The 25,195-nt window shown below is 42.3% G+C and overlaps 1 protein-coding gene across 1 annotated transcript; it reads left to right on the forward strand.

Annotated features, from left to right (window-relative positions):
• The first annotated feature begins 4,694 nt into the window (after positions 1-4,694).
• On the forward strand, positions 4,695-24,201 carry LOC130485123 (transmembrane cell adhesion receptor mua-3-like). Its single transcript, XM_056858235.1, has 7 exons — positions 4,695-4,804; positions 8,634-8,771; positions 9,334-9,471; positions 11,954-12,037; positions 13,708-13,823; positions 16,803-17,001; positions 24,023-24,201. Exons 1-7 carry the CDS (start codon positions 4,696-4,698, stop codon positions 24,199-24,201), a joined length of 963 nt encoding a protein of 320 aa, XP_056714213.1. The 5' UTR covers position 4,695.
• Positions 24,202-25,195: the final 994 nt, after the last annotated feature.

Raw genomic sequence — 25,195 nt, forward strand, 5'->3', positions numbered from 1 at the left:
GAAACCATCACAGACCACACAAGAATGGCATTTCGAAACCTTTCTCCGGGTTATCAGTACACAGTAACTGTGGAGGTGAAGAGTTGTGCCAAGATCAACACTTCAGTTACAGTTTGGACAGGTATCATCTTAATAATCTAGCTACGTATTCCTTTTTATATGAATGTATACCAAATCATATGTTGATAAATTTACTGCATACTAATCTGAATTTATGTTGGTGACAAAGATGCACAGCCAAAAATAAAATAAGCAACTGATCTTCAACTGTACATGAATTTTCCTTTTCTGGTACAACAGGGAATGGAAACAGATAGGGAGAACTAGTCCATGCTATTAAAGCAGAGCCAGCCTTGATCACTGGTCACTTCTTCCCTCATTAGAATAATTACAATTATATCATTAGAATCCCTGAATCAAGGGGAATAGTATGGTGTTCATCACTTTGATGGCTGAATCTGACAAATAGTTTATGGTCAGACTTGTCCATTTGTACAAAGATGACTCTAGCTCACTTATAGGGAGCTAGTTCAAAAGATCTGAATGGATATGTCCAACACATACTTTGTATAAGATTCTTCCTTACTATACTAGTACCAGTATTAGATGATCCCAGGAAAAGCTTATATCAAGAACTCACAACACAACACCGGTTTCATACAATTAATGATCAGAGTCTGAAATTAAGGGTAAACGAGGGTATGCCCAGTTGTATATTACCCCAATCCTAGGTTTTAATAAGGGATTTATCTACTATCCTACACTATTTCTTCATGTTTATCATTGTGTTTAAGAACCTCGGAGTCAACAATTAATTGAAGGGGGGGTTGGTCTTCGTAGGAAAACAATTGATTGTGTTACAAATAGCTACATGTGGTGTGCAGCTAAATTTTTCTTGGATTCCTTTTACAGATGCAATGGCATTCAGTGGAACAACCAGGATTACAAATGAAGAATACAAACCTCAGTATAAGAACAAATCAAGTCTCGAGTTTCAGGATTTTCAGAAGATGTTTGTCAAAGAGGTATCCTCTATAGCATTTAAAAATGAAATACAATTAGTTAAAAACATCAAGCTTTTTATTTCACTGGAAAAGGCTTATATTTGGGCTTAATTCTTTCTTTGAAACCAATAATTAAACTCAATGGGGTTTAAATGTTTAATTGTGGCTGGATTATGCCAACATTTTCTATACTGTGGTTACTTCCACATGGGTGTTTTACTGTATTTTGGCGTTACTTTTGTCTTTCCAGGGTTTAGTTTCAATTTGTTCATTTTTAGCCATTTAACCACAGTAGCAAGGCAGCTGTTTAGGACATCTACCGCAAATGGGCAGACCATTTTAACCAGACCCCTCTTCTGTGGGGTGTTGCAGCCATATTGACCTTGGTTTTGAGTAGACAGTGGTCAGACCATGGTTCGGGGCAAACCTCCAGCCCTGAAATCGAACTTTCCCTCAAAGATTCAGTACAAAAGATTAATCCAAAGTGTTGCCTCTATCATGTGTTGGACCAGTCACCGTTTGCAAGAGACCCAAGGATGAAAAAGAAGCTATAACATTTTGTGCCAGCCTGGGAGAGGTGTCCCTGGAATGAATAGAATCATAGAATCATAGAGTTGGAAGGGACCACCAGGGCCATCAAGTCCAACCCCTTGCACAATGCAGGAAATTCACAACTACCTCCCCCCTCCACACCCCTAGTGACCAGAAGATGGCCAAGATGCCCTCCCTCTCATCATCTGCCTAAGGTCACAGAATCAGCATTGCTGACAGATGGCCATCTAACCTCTTCTTAAAAACCTCCAGGGAAGGAGAGCTTACCACCTCCTGAGGAAGCCTGTTCCACTGAGGAACCGCTCTAACTGTTAGAAAATTCTTCCTAATGTCTAGACAGAAACTCTTTTGATTTAATTTCAACCCGTTGGTTCTGGTCCAACCTTCCAGGGCAACAGAAAACAACTCGGCACCATCCTCAATATGACAGCCCCTCAAGTACTTGAACATGGTTATCATATCCCCTCTCAGTCTTCTCCTCTTCAGGCTAAACATACCCAGCTCCTTCAACCTTTCCTCATAGGACTTGGTCTCCAGACCCCTCATTATCTTTGTTGCCTTCCTCTGGACACGTTCCAGCTTGTCTACATCTTTTTAAAATTGTGGTGCCCAAAACTGAACACAGTACTCTAGTTGAGGTCTAACCAGAGTTGAGTAAAGCGATACCATCACTTCGCGTGATCTGGACACTATACTTCTGTTGATGCAGCCCAAGACTGCATTTGCCTTTTTAGCTACTGCATCACACTGCTGACTCATGTTCAGTGTTTGGTCTACTAAGACCCCAAGATCCTTTTCACACACACTACTGCTCAGACAAGTCTCCCCCATCCTATAATTATGCATTTGATTTTTCCTACCAGAATGCAGAACTTTACATTTGTCTTTGTTGAAGTGCATTTTATTAGTTCTAGCCCATTTCTCCAGCCTGTCAAGATCATCCTGCATCTTGGCTCTGTCTTCTACCATATTTGCTACCCCTCCCAATTTAGTATCATCTGCAAATTTAATAAGCATCCCCTCTATTCCTTCATCCAAATCATTTATAAAGATGTTGAACAACACAGGGCCCAGCACAGATCCCTGAGGAACTCCACTAGTCACTTCTCTCCAAGTGGATGAGGAACCATTAACTAGCACTCTTCGGGTACGATCTGTCAACTAGATCCACCTAACAATACTAGGATCTAAACCACATTTTCCCAATTTGTCAGCTAGAATACTATGTGGAACCTTATCAAAAGCCTTACTGAAATCTAGATAAACTATGTCTACACCATTCCCCCAGAATGTTGAAGTCCCCCAGAACAATGAGTCTGGGTGTCTCCAACACCACATCCAAGACCAGTAAACCAGCAGAATGCCTAATCTATCCTTACAGCGCATCCCTGAGCTTGGGTGGCGAAAGTGCTTAGGAGGCCCACGGGGGCCTCGCGCCAGTGTAAAAGGCACTTACGCCGGCGCAAATGGCCAGGGCCCCGGCATAAGTCGAGTTACTCTGCCAGCTAGGAGGCCTCCTAAGGGCCTTTCAAACTGGGAATGCCCACTTTTGCTTCCTGGCCTGGAGCCCATCGACCGCCATGCAATTGCTCAGAACCCTCGTCTCTCCGCCGCACCCAAGCACTGCCTATCTCAGCCTGGCACCTCTGGAACCTGGCTAGGAGGCCGGCCAATGTGTTCAGGCCAGGAAGTGGCAGCACACCCCCCCCCCAATGAGGGGCCTCCCTCATAAGCGGCACTTCGAAGCCGGCGCTCACTTGACAGGTAAGCATCGACTGGATTGATAGAGAAAACATACTGCTGGAAGAACAAGCAGGCTTCAGAGCTGGACGATCCACTATAGACCAGTGCCTAGTACTCCATCACCTCGCAGAGAAATATAGCTCCAAACCAAATGGAATACTATATGCAGCCTTTGTAGATTTTAAAGCAGCATTTGACAGTATATCTAGGTCCAGGCTATGGTCAAAATTTGAGAACTTCTCAATAGACCCAAGACTATACTTGCTCATCCACATGCTGCATGAAAGGAATTATCTAAAAGTAAGATATACTTCAAGGCCATCTTACATGCAGGATCCAACCTGGCAAAGGTTTTATATTAACTTCTATATTAACACTGGTGCAACAATTAAGGAACCCAAGTTACCATCCACCAAAGCTGGCTAATAGAATGATCCCTGCCCTGTTATACACAGATGATACAGTCATCTTGTCCTATTCACAAGTGGGCCTCAGAAGAGCCCTCCATGCCTTCACCTTATACCATCAAGAAGAAAAACTCTCAATAAATTACCCAAAAACAAAAGTCCTTGTTGGTTCTTGTAGGTTATCCGGGCTGTGTAACTGTGGTCTTGGTATTTTCTTTCCTGATGTTTTGCCAGCAGCTGTGGCAGGCATCTTCAGAGGAGTAACACTGAAGGACAGTGTCTCTCAGTGTCAAGTGTGTAGGAAGAGTAATATAGTCAGAAAGGGGTTGGGTTGAGCTGAATCATTGTCCTGCAAAAAAGTATCAAAGGTAATGTGCTAATCATTGTCCTGTAAGTATCAAGATAATGTGCTAATGAGGGTGTGGTATGTTAATATGGAACCATTGTATCCTGAAGTGATCTGTTAATGTGTGAAATCCAAAGCTAATCTGCATGGCTATTGTTGACTGTAGTTTTTGTTAGTCTGGAGGTTTTCAGGACAGGAAGCCAAGCCTTATTCATTCTTAAACTCTCTTCTTTTCTGTTAAAGTTGTGCTGATGTTTATGAATTTCAATGGCTTCTCTGTGCAATCTGACAAAGTAGTTGGTAGAATTGTCCAGTCTTTCAGTGTCTTGGAATAAGACCCTGTGTCCTGTTTGTGTCAGTCCATGTTCAACATCAGCACACTTAATAGGAAATCTGTTTTGTATATATTTATACTTACAAAAAATTAAGAAGAGGTGATCCAACTTTTAATAAAAAGATAAATCATTTCATAAAGGTACTTTATGGAGAATAAAAGGGGAAAGAAAATAACCACCATCTTGCTATTTTACAGATAAGAAACCACTTGCCATCTAAATTAAGAGATTTGGCATATTCTGGAAAACTCTATATGACAATCACTGACCTAAGAGAAGGTAGTGTGATTGTGGACTTTACCATCAAGATGGATACAGATCAAAATACAACATACACTGAGGTTGAAGATGCAGTTACTGATGCATTAAGGAAAAGCACAGCTCTGAAAGTAGATCCCAATAGCACTTCTGTGCAAGGTATGGTTTTTCTATGTCACAGTCAGCTTGTGTGTAGCACAATCAGTTTAGGTATATCAGGGCTTCCTCATAGCTGACCTGTGAAAATGCAAAGCTTTATAATACTTCATAGCAGAATGCCTGTATTATTTTTCATATCGTATGAAAGCAAAGGTATCAACAAAGGTATTTGCTATTTTCTTGGTTTCTGGAATTTTCCCAGCCCTTTATTATTACTGATTTAATTTAAGCAGCTTGATTTATTTGTATTGCTTTGTTCAAGTCCAGTTCCTTACTTCCAACAGTTCCTTGCATTGTCATTTCTTATTCGAATCACTATTTGATCTTTAATGAAGGAAACTGTTATAGTCTCAAAATAGCAAGTATGACTCAGATCCTTTAATACTGTCAAGTATGTTGCAAAGGTTTCACCTTTGGGCATCTTGTATGAAATTTGTTTCAGAGCGTAGCCATGTTGGGCTGCAGAACAGATAGATTGGAGTCCAGTAGCACCTTAGAGACCAAAAAGATTTTCAGGGTAAGAGCTTTCGAGAGTCAAAACTCCCGTTGTCAGATACAAGTTGTATTTGAGGAATGGAGTTTTGATTCTTGAAAGCTCATACTCCAAAAATCTTGTTAGTCTCTAAGGCGCTACTGGACTTGAATCTAGCTCTTGTATAAAATTTATGTCTCTATTTTTCTCTAGTAAACAATGATCACAACAACTTTTTAATGATCACATTATAATTGTTCTGTTCAGAGTCTAACAGATTTAAACTATTAAATAATGAGACAGCATGATTACCAGCAATATTTAAAAATATTGCCATCTTTGAGGAACCTTCTTTGGAATTTAATCCACTTGTCCTCATAAACAAGTCAAATTCCTGTATGAGGTATTTTTAAGTCATTTGCAGCATTCAAAGCCAAGTTTAAATGTTTATGTGTTCTGAATTGATCAATCTTTCAAATATTTTTACTTCTACACCTCACCAGTCTTCATGGTTGTTGTTCACTCCTGGTGCCATGATGTGATATCTTTCATATTGCAGGAAGACAGGTCCTTCATCAGCAAAGGCTTTATTCATATAGAAAACATTACAATATTTACATGCATACTAGATGCTCTTTCTGTATCTCCCAGGCAGTTCTAACTGCAGTGGCTCAACTGACAACTGACTAGCTATTCTTATTTGGAACCTTCAGTGGTGCTTCCATATTAAAGGTCTACTGTCACCACACCATCCACTTCTGGTTGGAGGATGAGAAGGTGGAACCAGTGCAGTGTAGGGCTGCCAATTTCCAGGTACTAGCTGGAGATCTCCTGCTGTTACAACTGATCTCCAGACACTAGAGATCAGTTCACCTGGAGAAAACGGCCGCTTTGGCAATTGGACTCTATGACATGGAAGTCCCTCCCCTCCCCAAACCCCATCCCCCTCAGGCTCCGCCCCAAAAACCTCCCGCAGGTGGTGAGGAGGGACCTGGCAACCCTAGCCAGTGTATGTTTAAGAAGCATTTATTTTCACACTTATATTTTTATTTTCTAAATTATTGTTATGCTGGTCAATTACTGTATTTATTAAATCTATCTTTTATTTTCTAAACAAAGGCACTTACATGTAGTTAATAACAATAAAAATACACAAATGGAATTAGTAATAAAAACATCCCACTGTGCTTCCCAATAAAAAAATCTTCACTGGCAGTCATATGACCAAAAGAAGTCCTTTGAAGGAAAAAAGTAAAGTAAAGGTCCCCTGTGCAAGCACCGGGTCATTTCTGACCCATGGGGTGACATCACATCCGGACGTTTCCAAGGCAGACTTTGTTTGCGGGGTGGTTTGCCAGTGCCTTCCCCAGTCACCTTCCCTTTACCCCCAGCAAGCTGGGTATTCATTTTACCGACCTCAGAAGGATGGAAGGCTGAGTCCACCTTGAGCCGGCTACCTGAAACCAACTTCTGTCGGGATCGAACTCAGGTCGTGAGCAGAGCTTTTGACTGCAGTACTGCAGCTTAACACTCTGCGCCACGGGCCCCATTTCCTTTGAAGGAAGCAGTGACTAAAAAGGCAGAACCTAGACCTACATGGCCAGTCGTCCTTAGCCGGATAACCTGCTGTTGGGCCCACTAGAACAGAATTCTTCTTTCAACCTCATCACCCCAGCAGGCTCCAGAGCAAATTGCAAGAGATTGGGAGTAGCAGAGAATAGAAGGTCTGAAATGCCCACAGTTCTGTTTTCTACTACAAGTGACCTACTTTGATTCACCTACTTTGATTCTTAAGGCATTCTTTATTTTGGAATGTCCTAATGATATGCAGCCAAAGTTCTGGCTGGTTATTTCAAATAAGCTGTGGAATCCAGCCTCTTAATTCTTTTCTGTCATGTGTGCCATTAAGTCGAGAATGTCTGGATCCTCCTGCTCCTAGATTCCATGAAAGGCTTTCCCTTAGTTCTTTGTCCAGTTATTTTCTCAGAACTATTCCTCTACTACTCCTTTTCCTTTCATGTTTTTTTCCTTTACCCAAAAATTTGTCAGACCACTGCATGTTCCTTCCCAGTTATTTCAGAGATTCTCTCTCTTACTTATCTCCCTCTGCAGCTTCCCAGCTCTCAGCCTCCCTCTCTGCTTAGCACTGCTACCTCTTTTCTCATTTCCTACAAATAACACGCAATTGTGGTTAACGTTAGGGACCTCACAGTACTCCCTTTCTCATTCCTCCATTCCTCTGCTCTCCTTAATTTGTAGTTCTCTTGACCATTCATTTTTCAAATCTGAGTCTATCCATCTATCCTTCTGTCAACACCTGTTTCTCAGCCTACCACTGGCTCTGACCCTTTCCATCAGCCATTCTACTTCTTGACATCGTGCCCCCATTACGCTCCCTCATACCTCAGTTTCCCTGATGATACACACAAACTATCCTGTCCCTAGGCTTCCCGGCTGCCCAGGCCCAGAGAATTCCCCAGCCCCAATCTCCTGCCCTTGAGAAATTGAAGAGTGGGGAGGAAAAACAGTTTCCATAGGGCGAAAACGCACGGTCGCTTGAGCCTCCTTTCTTCCCTGTTCCAGCCAGGATTCAGCCAGGATCGAACGCAGAGACGTGCGTTCGATCCTGGCTGAATCCTGGCTGGAACAGGGAAGAAAGGAGGCTCAAGCGACCGTGCGTTTTCGCCCATAGTGATGCTTTAGGAATCTCCCCTAGTCTCTACCATAGCGATTACAGGAAATTCTAATCTCTATGGTAGAGAAATACAGGAAATTCTCCAAACTCTAGTCTCTCCAGCTCCTGAAATTTCCCAGCATTTGCCTAGACAATGTTGGGAAGCTTACCTGTCCCCAGGTCTTATGTGTGTTTTTCTCTAGGTAAAATGGTTTCCTCTTCCTTCACAGAAACTGCACTGTTTGTCAAGATTCTATCAGTGGCACACTTCCTATGAACAACTGAATGTATCTGGACATGCCATGATGCTACTGCAGCTTAGCCATTGATAGGAGAGGGGAGGAAGCTTGCAAGTGACTGACATCAGGCACACAACAGTGTTTTTTTGTCCTATAATATATGTTATAGTGACTATGGTCTATCCGGTCGCTTTAGCCTCCTTTATTCCCTGTTTGAGCCAGGATTCAACCAGGATTGAACGCACGTTCGGCAAAACGAATGCGTTCGATCCTGGCTGAAACAGGGAATAAAGGAGGCTAAAGTGACCATGTGTTTTCTCCCTATGTTTATGAAGGCACTTTGTTTCTGAAAATGAAAGAAATTGTTTAATATAATCATGTCTTATTATTTCTGTGTTCATCTTTGTGCACTAATTTTGCTATTCCTTCATTTAACTATTATAGCAATCCCTCTTTGTGAGTTGGGAAATAATTATTGTTCTAAGTATGCCAGCTGTCTATCAAATGGAGAAACATCTTTATGTCAATGTAGGCCAGGATTTAAAGATCCAAATCCTATGGTGCCAGGCAAAACATGCAAAGGTAAGAATGCATTTAAAATAAACATTAAAACAAATAAAATGTAGACAATGAAGTGTGAGGAAATTAGTGACTACCACTGGCCTTCTTTTTTTACAATGATAAAGTGATGTGGGAATTATCATGTTAGCCATTGTGCTGAAAATGCCATTTTATCCAGCATCCAGGTTTATTGTAGCCTTGAAGCCTCAATGCTGTACTTGGGGCTACGCTATTGCTTATAACAGTATGTATGTACTGATTTCATCAGGAATTCCCTGTGAATACCAATGGGCAACATACCTTCCACATTGTGAATATATGTGTGAAAGTTATAATTCCCAAATCCACTTCTGAAAGCATTTTTTAATGCTTCATTAAAGCTGTTTCCCAAACAAATGCTGTGAGGATCATATATGTAGTATATAGTATATTATCTAGGATATTTCTATGCCTCTTCTTCAGAGTCCTGCTTGAGGCAGCTTTCAATTAAAATCAACACAATCTAAAAAACAGCCATTAAAAACAAGTCATTTATACCGGTAACTATCATGAATCACTAAAATGACTTTTTCTCATCTTTTAGACATAGATGAATGTTCTAATAAAACGGATGACTGTTCCTATTTGGCTTCATGTATCAACACCATAGGCAGTTATGAATGTCAATGTTATCCAGGCATGAAAGATATGAATCTAACAAATCCTGGAAGAATGTGTCAAGGTAAATAAATATCATGTCCATAGTGATAATGGGAACTGAATTTTTACAGCTGTATTGTGAATGAAATAACTGAGCATTTGTCTAACCAGATTTTATTTCAGCCTGATGTTTGGCTTAGATAGTACTTGACTCACAGGTTGCACATATGCATGTATCACCAATATCACCAGTGGGACCATTAGGGTCACACTTTGGGAACGAAGTCCAACTCAGCTAGGGCTCTCCAAAAGGAAGTATGGATTACCATCTAATGGGGGAGGGATACAAATCGATTAAGTCTAGAGTCTAAAAATTCATAACTACCCCACTACATCTCACTAATACAAGATGTCCTTCTAGAAGCCATTTATTGTGGTTTCAAACCAGTCAGACCTCAGCTGAGCTCCTTTAGCTGTGGTAGTTCATCCAAAGTGCATAGCACTTGCATGAACAGAGCTAAAGTGCATTGGAGTATAGTGGGATTATTCTTTCACTTTCCTCACTTTTATTTTCTTTACGGAAAGCTCATTTTTAATAACTAGAAGCTCTTGGGCTGACTGCCTAAGTACAAGATGAATGGAACACGGACATGCTAATTTGATCCTGCAACTAGCACTATTTCTTAGTGACAGTCATTCTAGCACAAGCTTTAAGTACTTGTATCATTATTTATTTATTTATTTAATTAATTGAAGAGATTTTTATACCACCTCATCAGAGTCCTATGTGAGGTGACTCACAATTAAAATAATAATTTACCAATGTAAAAACAAGCCGTAAAATAATTTACCATTAAAACAAGCCATGGGACATAAACACCATGAGGCTATCCATAAAAAAGACTTCAGACCACAAACCTGCTATTGAAAAGCTGGAAAGATAAAACTTGTAATTAAAAGCCTGAGTAAAAAGGTATGTTTTGGCTTGGCATCTAAAAGACAGTAAAGAACTCACTAGGTGCACCTTAAGGAGGAGGATCTTCCAAAGGCAAGGTGCCATCACAGAAAATGCCCTGTCTGTAATTGCTGCCCACCTCACTTGTGAAGGGGGGACGCAGAGAGCAAGACTTAAGAGGCAGATCTTAAAGGCCAGGCTGGAGGAGGCACCCTGGCCCCAAACCGTTCAAGTCCTTACAGTTAAGAACCAACACTTCGAATTGTGCCTGAAACCAGATTAGTAGCCAGTGCAGTTCTTTCAGCACAGAAGGTGATGCAAGCTAAAGGAGCTATTCTCTTATTTCAATAACAGTTGTGAAAAAGGAGAAGGATTAACACAGAGTAGAGTATAAAAACACAGGGAAAACCCCTGCTGAACAAAGATGGCTAGAACACAATAAAGCTCCCTAATGTGTCCGTGTGAGTGGCTTTCTTACTCTTTTTCGCTACCTGATTGCCTTGGCCACCTTGGATGAGGAATCATCTCCCGCTGAAAGCAGCCTACCTGGGGCGAAAATGCACGGTCGCTTTAGCCTCCTTTCTTCCCTGTTCCAGCCAGGATTCAGCCAGGATCGAACGCACATTCGTGCGTTCGATCCTGGCTGAATCCTGGCTGGAACAGGGAAGAAAGGAGGCTAAAGCGACCGTGCATTTTCGCCCCTGGTCTCTGGCTCCTGGGAGTGTGCAATGTCCTGTGAGGGAGAGGGTGGGAGGCTTTATCTTAACTTTTTCCCAAGGCCCTCCCTCCCTCTGCAAAGATTGGCTTACCTTTCCCCTCCAGTTCCACCAGGGCCAGTCCTAGACTTGGACGATGTCTGAGCAGCGTACGCCCAGAGGAAAAACCCCAGACCTTGGAGTGTGAAAGAGGCTGTTCCAAGACCTGCAGGGCATTTCATTCACCAACCCCCGGGCCTAGGAAAGGGAAAGCAGTATAAAAGTGGTGGCCTATCTTAGCATTTACTTACTTACACTGTTTTCATAAATATAACAAGTACAGTATTCTGTAGGTGGTTGTACATAAAAATCTTCATACTACAGATTGAGTAAAATTGTGTTTTAAAAAGAACTCCATTCCAAAAAAAGAAAATATTCCATAGGAGCTTTTTAATGTTCTCCCAAAATTTCCAATTTTTCCATTGGAAAAAGGGGAGGGGGGGTTCCTGGGAGAATAACATGGTTTTACCTCCCCATAGGCAACATACATAGTCTTGGACTTGGTATAATCTCTTAAAATATAGGATTGTGATGATGGGCTAATAGCATATTTTTATAAGTGGTATGGCTTTCAGCATGACTGGATTTGGATCATAATGGACTTATAATTGCATTACCATGGACCAAATAATTGTGTAAATCAGTACTAAAGTACCATCTCATAGAATGTGCATGTATGGCATTAGAATTGTGGTTATTACCAGTCTTTTCTATTGGATACAGAACACAAACCTCCATCTGGCTATGAGGCATGTTATATTTCAAAATAAATGTAAAGTTCAATTTAAAGAGCACAAAACTGTCTATATTTTACAGGTCTTCAGATGAATTTAGTTTTCTTTTTGTTTTTACAGATCCCACCATGTGTTTCAACAGGACTGATTTTTGCTCACTACCTACAAATGAGTGCCTTGACACACAATATTACATCTGTTCAAGTATGTTTTGAATATTTATTATTAATTTCTTGGCCACTGCAAGGCCATACAGGAAAAGCCAAATGGAATGTCTGGTTTTCCCCTCAAAAAATGGACAGATATGGCTATCGTTATTGTTGTTTTTTAATATTTCACAACCTTGATTCATAATAAAATTAGGGGAATGTGAAAATTTGGCCCCTGCAAGGGCACCACATGGAGAGAATAATTAGTAGTTTTACAGATACTTGCTAAATTTCTGTATTGGGTCACATGGTACTCTGTACTAAAAGGGGGGGGGGAGAAAACCTCCTACCACTTTTTAATCCACAAATCAAATACCGCACCACAAAAACTCAATCAGATCTCAAAATAAATTATGTGAGCCTATGCCTGCACGTTTGTACCTATTTTGCACTCTCAGGTGCATACCGTCTGGCCCAGGGGATTTCTACTCATCCAGTGCAGCCAGGTGCTTCTCAACTACCTCCGTGTTCATGTCAATCAGCAGCCCAGATGCTGTGGCTTTCCAACTATCATCTCTAGATGAGCCTTTCTCTTTTTCAGGGAGAAAACTGAGGCAAAATAGGCACTGAGTCTTTCTGCTTTCTTCTGTCTTCTGTCAGAGTTTCTCCATTTTCACCCAACAGTGGGCCTATGGCTTCTTTTCCCTTGCGGTTGCTCCTCACATATCTGAAGAAACTTTTCTTGTTGTAATAAGCCTCCCTGGCCAGCATCAGCTCATTGTGAGCTTTGGCCTCTCTGATGGCTGACCTACATTCCTAGCAACCTGCAGATACTCTTCTTTAGAGGTATGTCCTTGCCTCCATTTCTTGAACATTTCCTTTTATCCCCTTAGCTCATCATGGAGTTCTTTGTTCATCCACATTGGCTTCTTGGATCCTCTACCATGTGTAGTTCTTGTAGGAATAGTAAGGGCTTGAGCTTGCAAGAGCTTTTGTTTTAAGAGAGCCCACCCTTCACTTGCTGCTTTCCCTTCCAGCAGTCTTGCCCATGGAATGATTCTCATCATGCCTCTGAGTTTGCCAAAAACTGCCCTACCAAAATCTAACAGACATGTGTGGCTACGAACTTCCTTAGTCCCCCACAGCAAAAGGAATTCTAGGAGGACATGGTCACTTCCCACTAAGGTCCTCACCACCTTCACCTCATCTACCATCTCTTGCCTGTTGGTCAATATTAAGTGGAGTATGGCCAAGCCCCTTGTAGCTACCTCCAACATTTGATGAAGGAAGTTTTTGACCTGGCAGGTGAGGAACTTGTGTGACTGGGGTTGCTTTGCAGAGTTTCTCTCCCAGCACACATCAGGGAAGTTGAAATCACCTATAATCTTGGCCCACATCAGGAAAATCCAGTTGCAAATAACTGCTGTAGTGCAACAGTAGCACAATATCCAGCAATGTACTGATAGAGCCACTTGGGCATCTAGGCCAAGATTCCTCTTTGTTCTCCCACCTCACATTACCAAGATCCAACCCAAACCAGCAAATGAAAACAAAACATTTGACTTGCTTGGCACTATGGGGCCCCAGGGTGACCAGTACCTCTAGAATCCTCCCGCCAGCCGCAGAGCTGAGCTTATGAACTTTTAAATGTTGGTAATTAATAGTGAAATGACAAACTAGCAGTGAAATAAGACTGATCATAATAATGGTTGTATTTCTTTTCAGGCAAACAAGCGTTTGCTTGCCGTATTTTATTCAAAAACTGGAACTTCATATTTCCTGATCTTTATAACTCTGAAAGTGAGACCTATAGGAATCTGTCTGGTAGGATGAGAAAAACGGTAAGTTGTGATATAAAGTAACTTTGCAAAAAAAAAAAATCTGAATCACTTTCTATTGTTATTATCATTATTACTATTGTTATTAAAATGTATTAATCATCTTACTAAGCTACATATTCAGTTCAATGTGTTGTATCCTAGGTTCTGCTTACAAAAGAGGGATGACAGGTGATCCCACCTGATTCCTCTCAACTTGCATTGCCCCTTTGCCCCGAGAATGCCCCCTTTTGCAGGCTCAGTTACGCCTGCAAAAAGGCAGGTGTAGCCCTGTGAAACTCTGTGGAGAGTTTCACGGGGCTTTTGTCGAAATAGCCTTTTCGGCTGAGGCGGCAGTGTGGTGGCGCTGGCTCCAGGCTCTTCTTAACCAACCACCCCCACCCCTGGTTAGGATTGCATTGTAAAGCAATGATGACTAAAGGAAACCTACTTACGCAGAGGCAGAAACCTCTGAATATCAATGCTAGGGGCAAAGTGAAGGGGAGGCCTTGGCCTCTATGCCCTGTTTATTGGCCCTCAAGGGGAACGGATTGGCTGCTGTGTGAAACAGATTGTTGGACTTGGAGCACTGGTCAGTTCCAGCCGGGCACTTCTTATGTTCTTCTTATGTTCTATGGAAGGAACACCCTACGAAGTTGTAATTTGAAATAACACAGAACTTTAAGCCAAATGTCGATATAAAGTCAGATTAAAGCAGGAAGGTACTGATTTGGTTGAGTGTGGAAAAGACCTACTACAGAATAGGTTTATTTATTATAGGATACTTATGTGCTTCCTCTCTTTACAATGACTGATGACTTGAGGCAGATCAGAACATGAATTTAAACAATCCAATAAAATAGAAACTCCATACTATAAGAGAAGATTGAATCCACAATTAGTAATGTAAATTGCTATATATAAAACTAGTGCCATACTTTCGACTATGCATTGTCATTATGTAGAAAGTAGACTAATTAGGGATGTGTGCTCACATATATCCGATCCAAATATATACCCCCCAAAAAACTATGGTGGTATTTTTCGGGTATATGCGGATCTGAATACACATCGGAGAATCGCAGGCAAAGCTGGTCAATCCTGAATATATCTGATATAGTCAGCTATATTTGGATCCAGCAATCTAAAGTTTAAAGCTCTCCAAGGCAGCTTGTTATTTCCTTTTGCATGTTTCCCAGGCAACAGGAGGGAGGGGGTGGAAGGAGGCAGATGTCACAGGCAAGTGGGATTGCATGCTAAGGAGAACCAATGTTAGTGTGTGTGTTTGTATGTGTCAGTGTCAGTGTTTAAAAAGTCTGCCCGGTTGTCTCTGGTTCCTCTGGGCCTCCATAGATTGCCATTGGTTCTGTTGGGCTTGCTCTGCAACATTGGCCCTGGGTTCTACTGGGCTGGGCTTCTGTGGATTGCCGTTGGTTCTGTTGGCCATGCAAAAGTGCTCCTCCCTTAAGTTTGTTCTGCTGGGATTCTCTGGCCTGACATTGGTTCTGTTGGGCTTGCACTGCAACATTGGCCCTGGGTTCTGCTGGGGTTTTATGGATTGACAATGGTTATGTTGGGATTGCAAAAGTGCCCCCCTTTGTTTAAGTTCTGCTGGGACACTGTGGTTTAACATTGCTTCTGTTGGGCTTGCCACATTGGCTTGTGGTTCTGCTGGGATTCCCTGGTTCTGCATTGGTTCTGCTAGGCTTGATGATTCTGCTTGTATGTGAGGCATTTGGCCAGTGGTTGTTGCAGAATGCTGTCAAGAGAGCTGTCATTCCCAGTCCCAGAAAAGTCATGCTACTCCCAGAAACTGCCATTCCACTTGAGGCAGAGGGGGGCATTGTTCCAGTCTCAGAACAGTTTATCTGGTTCCAGAGACCATCATTTCCACTCTGGGGCTTTCATTCTGGGTCCAGAACATTTCTACTACTCCCAGGGGTTGACATTCCACTCTGGGGGCTGTCATTCCAGCTCCAGAGCAGTCTATCTGGGCCCAGAGACCCTAATTGTAAATCCATTTTGCATTTTCATTGCAAATTTTGTTTGCTGTAATGTATTTCAGTGGAGCATGTGCAAGTCAGTTGGCATCCCTGGCTCCCGTTAGATCCAATGGGCATTCTAGCATCTCCCACTGGTTCTCAGTGGTCAATCCTGTCATTCGTTTCATTATATCCCTACTTGTTACATCAGTTTGGCTTGGATTGTGTTAGGCTTACCATATTGGCCTGTGGTTCTGCAGGTTCTGCATTGGTTCTCTGAGCTTGTTGGTTCTGTCTTCTTTTAGAGGCTTTTGGCCAGGGGTTGCTTTTTTTGTTCTAATGTCTGGTTATTCCTTGCACTAGAGAAAGTATGAAATCCCCCCATGGCAAGCAATGGAGGTGGCTGAGCGGCACCCTCCCTCTGGGGACCCCATGGAAATTTGGGGATTAGGACAGACACCAGCAGCTTTGCTGCAATTTGGTAAAAAAAAAAAACACAAAACAGCCCCTCCATACCACTGGAGAGATTCCCCAAAAGGAAAAATTGAGCTAAGTAATATCAGAATCCCCCCCCACACACACACACCAAAACCTGGAACCTGAAAAACCAGGAATACCAATATTTTTGGGCTCCCTGATATCCAGATCCCCCCAAAAAGATTTTTCTAGCTGCACATTTCTAAAACTAATCTCAAATTGACTAATAGAATATTTGTCAAATAAACTAATCTTGGTTCAGGTACTTTACACTTTTTTTTCTGAACAGAGTTCTTTAAGAAAGTATTAGTCTTAAGTCTGCGGCTTGGGTCCTAATTCTGCTAATGAGGCTGTCTTCCTCTGACACAAGGAGCCCTTGCTCCTGAAGAACAGGCTCCTGTGGAAGACCGTCCTTGAGTTAATAGAAGGCTCTCCACTGTTAGTGGAATGGAATCTGAAGATTCAACCCATGTTTATACATGTGATTACTTTCCCCTGGCTAATCCATTTACTTACAGTTTGGAACAAATTTAAATACTTTCAGGTTGTTAAAGGAATGGCAAGTAAGCTTGGAGTTGGCAACTTTAATATCATAATGGTTGGATATCAAAATGGAAGTTTGATTGCATATTTTGTACTTCTGATACACGGACCACACTTCATTGAAACAAGAAGGCTTGCAGCAGATTTAACAGAGGTGATACAAACAATGCTTGATAACCAGACTGAAGTAACCGTCCAAGGTGAGTGTCAATGGATGTCTTTTTGTTTATGACACATAACAATAGAAGTGTCTAACTGGATGACCCATCAAGAAATTGTGTAGACTAGTGCCGCCAAAGGCGGTGCCTCATAACAGATAAAAGGTATATATCCGAAGAGGTAATAAACACAGAAGAAAGGTTAGGTTGTGTCCGCCATCATCAGACTTGTTCCAGATAACCAGGTGGCCTGTAAACCCAGTATAGAGTTAGCTGTCTAATGTCATCTTAGGACTCATCTGCACATTCAGCAGAATATGGCAGTAACAAGGTGGCAGAGGGCTGGGGTGGCAGAATGGACTTAGCCACTTCACATTGAAGACAAGGGATTACATTTTTCAAAGTTTGGTTGCATTAAGAATTCCCAGGAAGTGGAAAACTAGCACAGTATGTAGAGGGCTAGGCTAGAACTTTTCTCTTTGATGTGCAATATTTAATTTGAAGGCATTTTTTACAGAGGGGAACCTTACATATATGTTTCTCCCTACCTGCAGTTTGAAATGGTATAACCCATTTTGCAATCTCAGAATTCTAGCACCTCATTCTACCTGGCCTGGCCTTCGTGATTTTAAGGGCATCAGCTCCTTCTTCTAGCTGGCTAGCTTTCCCATGGACTTCAAGTGAACACATTATGAGAACAGTCTCACTCAGAGCCATAGGTTTTCAGAGAACAGTGTGTGTGTAAAGTGACATCAAGTTGCAGCTGACTTATGGTGTACCCAGCAATAGGGTGAGAAGCAGAGATGGTTTGCCATTGCCTTCCTCTGCAGAGTCTTCCATGGAGGTCTCCTTTCCAAGAACCTACCCTCCTTAGCTTCTGAGATTTGACGAGATCGGGCTATACCATGCCACCTTCCCTCTCTTAGAGCACTGTACAGAGCCACAAAGTCAAATTCTGTATCTGAAATAAAAAGCTAGTTACTAAGTAAAACACCTGGAGCAAAATCCAGTTGGTCACAACATGTAACAAAGTCCCATTGGAAAAATAAGGTAATTGTGACTAAGTAATATTCCAGTGCTTTCACAATGGTATATAATATCTTTGGTTGTTTATGCATGGAGGTTTTACCTGAGGTTCGTTGCTCGCCGGACCCACATTTTCCTGTTGGGAATCTATTCACCAGTAATCTCCAAGCTCAAATCAAGTCCCTGCCCCTTGAAATGCTGCTTTGTAATTGGCTTACTTTGTAGTGCTTACTGTGAGAGAAAAGCCCCCCCCCCGAAACCCAATTGCCACATTAAAAAGTATTTTAAGAACAAAAACAAAAAAATGGAGCTACCTGAAAGGGGGGAGGGAGAAATCCAAGCCTGTTTTTTTAAAAACCTTTCTTCTGCTCAGAAAGAACTCCCAGGAAGCATTTGAATCCCTGCCTCTTTACAGGCTGCTTTGTAATTGGCTGTAGTTCTTTCTGTGAGAGAAACCAAGCTCGAGTGTCCCTTTCTTTGCCTTATGCATGGGGATTTCACCCGGGCTGAGCTCAGGGGAGATGGAAGATTCAGATTAATAGAGGAACTGGAAGTCCCGGGATTTGTGAGGGCTGGCAGAGAGGTCATCTCTAATGGACAGAAAACTCATGCATAACTTCAAGGAACAACCGAGACAGCCTGGGGCCAACGTGCATAAATGACCATAAACCATTTGTTCCCTTTTGGGGCCCATAGTATTCCAAAGCACATTAGAAAGAAGTAGAAACAACAGGTAATTAGCTATAAATAATTAATGGAGAAGGGAGCTAGTCCCACCTTTGCCATCAAAAGAACAGATGTGGAATTGTGCTCAGTGGACCATACCCATCCAGGTAAATTTGGGATCCTTTCAGAGGTGAGGAAGCATTCCCCCTCCCTACTGGAAATACCCTTGGGGATAGGATTGGGCACATGCCCACAAAGCGTGCATACTCAAGGGCCAATTCCCCCTCCTTTTAGTAGCAGTCTCACCACCAAATGGATCCAAAGCTGGGGGTTAATTTGAAGCACGTGTATGGCAGTACACATCTCTTTGGAGGAAAAGTCTTATTTCCCCCTCAGAACTTTTCAGTGGTAAAGGAAGAGTCCCCTTCAGTCCAGAAAGCATCCACAGAGGTGAGGAACTGGACTTGGAGATGCACAGCCTGGTGTATTTTAGTTTATTTCCCCCACATTCTTTCAGCAGTTAATGTGGAGGCCCCCTTGATCTGAAAGAATCATTGGGGAGGAGAAGTGGAGGACCAACTCTGTGACTCATATCTTCCAAGACTAATTCTTCATAATTTCAGTGGTGAAGAGGCAATCTTTCACCACTGACAGGATCTTTTGTGGTGGGCATGTGGACTTGGACTTGGGTGAGGCACCCCTGAGAATACAGTTCTATTTTTGGCTGCAAGCCTAAGGAAAGCAAAGAACAGCCTGCTTGATTTTCTTCACTCTCTCCAACACCAGTCTCCAAGGGCTTGTGAATGCAAATATTCCACGGGGGGGAAAAAGGCAGTATGCATTCTCAGTTCTATTCTTCACCCATTATTGCTGTTTTGGGGGAGGCTGGGGTTATTTTACTCCCAGTGTGTTTGTGTGCAGCACACCCACTCTGTAAACAGAGGAAGTGATCATACTACTGGATAGTTAGACAGTTTGAGGTTTATGATAACTTTGATAACTTAACAGGGCACAATAACTTTCAGTGGCAATGGATTTTAGTCAATCAGACTCATACATAGTTGCATCAGAGTATTCCCTTTCTTGTCAGAAGCAACTGCAGCAATGGGAAGGATGTCCTTTGTTCTAAAAGCTGAGGCAAGCAATAAAACCCAGTTCTTTGTTCTGCTTTAAATACCTGGCCATTTTCTTTCTTCATTATTCTAAATCCCAAAGTATGAAGTAGGCATTTACTGCTTCAGATCGTGTGTCCTTGGGAAGCCAAAGTACAGGTCCACATCTTCACAAAGCTCACGTGCATTGATACCTAAGACAGACCCAGACCTCTGCAAGTGTTTTTGTAGTCAACAGGTTGATAAGGATTAGAGTTTTTCATTAGTGTTTCATTAAAAAAAAGTTTAGGCTGTTGGCAAATTTACTGCAAATACAGTTGTGGCACACCCATTTTCTTTAAAACCAGCCATAGCTTTTCGTGATCCACACAGTCAAAAGCTTTGCTGTAATCTATGAAACACAAGCTGATTTTCTTCTGAAATTCTCTACTATGCTCCAGCAACCAAAATAGATTTGCAATATGATCTCTAGTGCCTCTTCCTTTTCTGAATCCAGCTTGAACATCAGGCATTTCTCATTCTATATATGGTAATAGGCTTTGCTGTAAGATTTTGAGCATCACTTTACTTGCGTGAGAAATTAATGTGATGGTCCGATAGTTGCTGCAATCTTTGACGTCTCCTTTCTTGGGAATTGGAATGTAAATGGATCGTTTCCAGTCTACGGGCCATTGTTTTGTTTTCCATATCTGTTGGCATATTCTTGTTAAGATTTTGATGGACTCCATTTCTGTGGCTTTACTCCTGCATATATATGGGTGCATTTATCTGTGTTGTGTTGGGCTTCAAAATTCTAAATCCCATGCCCACAGTTCGCCATTTGCCTGCTTCAGTGTTCTCTTAGAACATGGGTTCTCAACAAGGGGGGAATTCCCCCCCCCAGGGAAGAATTTTAGGGTTCCAGGGACCTCTATTCAGCAAAGTGTGATGTCCTGTAAATTATGTACAATCTGTAAAATTACAGTTTGTTTTTAATTTAATCTGCTGCATTCAATGAAGTTTATGACTATGTTGGGAAGGGGGGAATTATATTCTGAACAATGGTGAAAGGGAGGAATGGAGCAAAAAAGGTTGAGAACCATTGTCTTAGAATCTTTTCTAGGATGCTGGAAAGAACTCAACATTTTTTTAAAAGTATGCTAGTTTGTTTAATGTTCACTGCTTCCTATTTGTTGATATTTAAGATTGGGCTAACATTTCCACAATGTACTTTCAATTTCAGCCATATCAGTTTCAGAAGTATACACCCAGAAACCTTTAAAAGAAGATTTAACCTGGAAAACAGCCGTAATTGTCCTTGGAGTGCTCTTTGGCATCATGTTAATATTGATCTTGGTAATAATTTCTGTATGTCATTATATGAAAAGTAGATCTGGCAGATATAATATTGAGCCGAAAGGGCTGACGGGAAACTTTGCATACCGATACCTGTAAGTGTTCATCTTGCTTTCTAACTGAGCACTTAACACCCTACTGCTACATTTTAAAACAGCCAAGCCTAACCAGGAACAAAAGATGGACGGTAGATGATCCATACATGTTTGAAATGGAAAAGTGATGTGACTCAGTAGAATTCCACAGAATGCGAAAGAGAACCATGTAAAACCTCAAGTGATGGAGCCTAGTTTGCAATTTAACAAGATAACATGTTGACAATTCAACAGACTTTGCTTACTTCTGCATACAGTTCAATATTTGAATAATAGTCCTGGCCCCACACAACCCACAACATTTTTAAGTCCTAGCATATAGAGTGTATGTAGTATGTATTCTTTCCAAACTTCTTTCTGCTTCTGTAAAACAGCTGTAATGTGCATATTCATGAAAACCTTGTGCGTTCTAACTGGCCTTTAAGAATCAGAAACATTTCCAGGGCAGTGAGAAGGAAAAAGTTATTTAAGATGCATATTCTTTTACAAGGCTGTTCTATGCTCTAAATCAAAGCTTCTTAAACTGTGGGTCGCAACCCCATATGGGGTCGCATAACAATGTGGGGGTCGCAAAAAAAATTTAATTTTAAAATTAATTTCTTTATGATTTATTATCAGTAAATGTTTGAAATATTGTCGAAGGCTTTCACGGTCAGAGTTCATTGGTTCTTGTAGGTTATCCGGGCTGTGTGACCGTGGTCTTGGTATTTTCTTTCCTGATGTTTCGCCAGCAGCTGTGGCAGGCATCTTCAGAGGAGTAACACTGAAGGACAGAGTTACTTCAGAGGAGTAACACTGAGTAACACTGTCCTTCAGTGTTGCTCCTCTGAAGATGCCTGCCACAGCTGCTGGCGAAACGTCAGGAAAGAAAATACCAAGACCACGGTCACACAGCCCGGATAACCTACAAGAACCAGTAAATGTTTGATTTGTATACCTATTTTATAAACCTATATACCCGGGGTCATGTAAAAATTTCTTGGGTGAAAAGGGGTCGCTAGCAGAAAAAGTTTAAGAAGTCTTGCTCTAAATCACCCCTATTGAAAGTCTTAGAAATTCATGTCTCTTGTGTAGATTTCAGCAATAGGCTGTGTGCTTGTTTTTGCATGTGAGAATTTACCCCCTCTTTGGGTGGTAAATAGCATGGATCACTTCTTGAAAGGAAAAGAAAAGAAGCAAGGTGGCAGCTGTTCAATCCTCCACCCTCTGTCAGTGAAGAAATGTCCAACAATTGTTCATACTCAGATCCAGCTCAGCAAAGAGGAATCATGAAATGGAGCCTTTGGGTGTTGGTTATGGGCTGTGTGCCATGGAAAGGCTTCCGCACTCAGAGGGTCCAACCTTGCTTTTTTATGTCACTTGAAACCACATACTTCAGCTGTAACTTAAATACCTGTGATGTATCTGAACTGAATGTGTATGATTATATTTATTTTAAACCCTCTATAAGCACAATTCTTGACGTATTTTCCAAACTTGCAAAAATAATTTATTTTTTACTATGTTGTATGTGTCAAAGTTTTTTTTTATCTTGTGAATTTATAATTTCACTACTGCTGTTATTTTTATTTTAAAACAGGAGTGGCAGAATCAGGATTGCCTGATTCAGGTTCAGAGGATCCAAAATTAGGGTACTCACAGATCAAATATTCCTTGCTTGGTTTGCACAGTTTGTTTATTTGAAACATTTATATAGGCACAAGTCAGTTTACAAACATTTGATTAGAAGAGTAATAAACCTAAATAAAAACTACCCCCAACAACAAATACAAACTAGTGACTGCAAAAATCTTTACACCTCCACTAAAATCCCTGCAAATAATACTCTCCTACAAGTTGGTATAAAAACCTGGTGTTCTCCTCACTTCTGGAAATGTATTCCATGGGTTAAGAGCCACCATTGGCTTAGGGTGCCTCACATTATCCTTTCTTCCCTATTTTACCCTCACTACAACCCTGTGAGAGGTAGGTTTGGCCAAGAGAAAGTGACTTGTCCATGGTCACCCAGCAAGCTTCACAGCAGAGTAGATATTTGAACCTGGGGCTCTCAGGCCCTAGTCCAGCCTCTACGTTAATTTCCCAAATAAATTTCAGGAACTGACTGTGCAATCTGAGTCTATGCATGGGATTTCACATGTGTAAGCCCTATACATCCTATTGGAATTTTCACCCTCTTACAATGATATTTTTTTTATTCTGGCTCCAGCTTGGGGTTCCTATGGCAGATGCAGGGATAGAAAGCAGCCACTCCTAGGTCATTTATGCATGGGAGTTTTACCTGAGGCTCGTTGCTGGCTGGACTCACACTTCTCTGCTGGGAATCTATGCACTGGCTGTCTCCCAAGCTCAAATCAAGTCCCACCTTCTCTGTTTCCAATCTTCTCTGTTCCCCTGCTTGCCATCTGCATGGAAATTTGAGCCGGGCTGAACTCGGGGAGAGGGAAAAGTTGGATTAACAGAGGAATGGGAGAACCCAGGTTGGTTTTGCGTTGGAACAGCGTCCAAGGAATGGGATATCGTGCATACTAAAAAGTTAGATCCTGGCTGAAACAGGGAATAAAGGAGGTTACAGCGACCATGCATAAATGACCCTAGTGTTGTTAAGCTATTGTAGCTAGTTTTTTCCCAAGTTCAAAATACAGGAAATAAAGAACTGTGATGATGGCTGTGCTATTTGGAGAGGCTAGAACATGCAGGTTTAAGAAGGCTGAACTTCTTGACTTCTCATGGATAAGCACTATGAGTACTTCCGCATGAGATCTTTAGTCTGCACTTGCCATTATTTGTTCACCCTGTTTTAATTCAGGGGCAGTCTTAATGATTCTGTAGCCCTGGGCAAAGTTCAGGATCGGCCTCCAGACTCACAGCCAGGGCCCCCTGTCACCACCTCTCTGTGGGGGCCAACCCCTTGCTGGGCCCAGCCCAACCCCAAACAAGAGGCAGACTCCACAGCTGCCATGAGCCGGATGGAAGCGAGCAGCCATCACTGCAGCAAGCGGATGCCCTAAGCCCTGGGCGCAGTGTGCGGGAGCTGCTCCTGTTTCTGCAAACACACCAGCCCACCCAGTGGGTGGAGCAGCAGCCATCACCACGAATACACTGGCCCAGTGGACAAAGGAGCCACCCTAGTGAATGTATGGATGGGTGAGAAGAAGCCACCCTGATAGATGTGTGGGAGGGAGGAGCAGCCGGCTCCTCTCCCTCGAGCTAGTGGCCTCAGCTCCTCAGAAACCTGTGGTGGACTCTGATCTGGAGAACCGGGTTTGATTCCCCACTCCGCCACATGAGCGGCGGACGCTAATCTGGTGAACTGGGTTGGTTTCCCCACTCCTACACACGAAGCCAGCTGGGTGACCTTGGGCTAGTCACAGCTCTCTCAGCCCCACCTACCTCAGGGTGTCTATTGTGGGGAGGGGAACGGAAGGAGATTGTAAGCTGGTTTCATTCTCACTTAAGTGGTAGAGAAGGTCAGCATATAAAAAACAACTCTTCTTCTTCTTGTCTTCCTATCTCCCCCTTTGCAGGGAGGACACAGCTGTGGGTGGGCCGGGGCATAGGTCCTTTCTAGGGCCATTTCTGTCCTGGTCATTGAGGAGTCTACCCAAGCAGGCTGTAGGGTACATGAAGCTGCCACGGCCCACAGCATCTGCAGAGAGGCCAGCAACAGTGGGGTTGCAGCAGCTAGGTGTTCAGGGATGGTAGGGGGTTCGTCAGTGCCGGGCCCAGCCTTGGCAGCTGCCCCAGTTGCCCACTAGCTAAGACCGCCTCTTAGGGTTGCCAGCTCCGTATTGGAAAATTCCTGGAGATTTGGGGGTGGATCCTGATGGGGAGGGTTTGGGGAGGGGCTTCAATGGGGTATAATGCCATAGGGGCTTCAATGGGTTATAATGGCATAGAGTCCACCTTCCAAGGCAGCCATTTTCTCCAGGTGAAGTGATCCATGTCACCTGGAGAGCAGGAGTTATAATAGCAGGAGATCTCCAGCTACCACCTGGAAGTTGG

This window comes from Euleptes europaea, chromosome 12, assembly GCF_029931775.1.
Source record: "Euleptes europaea isolate rEulEur1 chromosome 12, rEulEur1.hap1, whole genome shotgun sequence".
NCBI lineage: Eukaryota > Metazoa > Chordata > Lepidosauria > Squamata > Sphaerodactylidae > Euleptes > Euleptes europaea.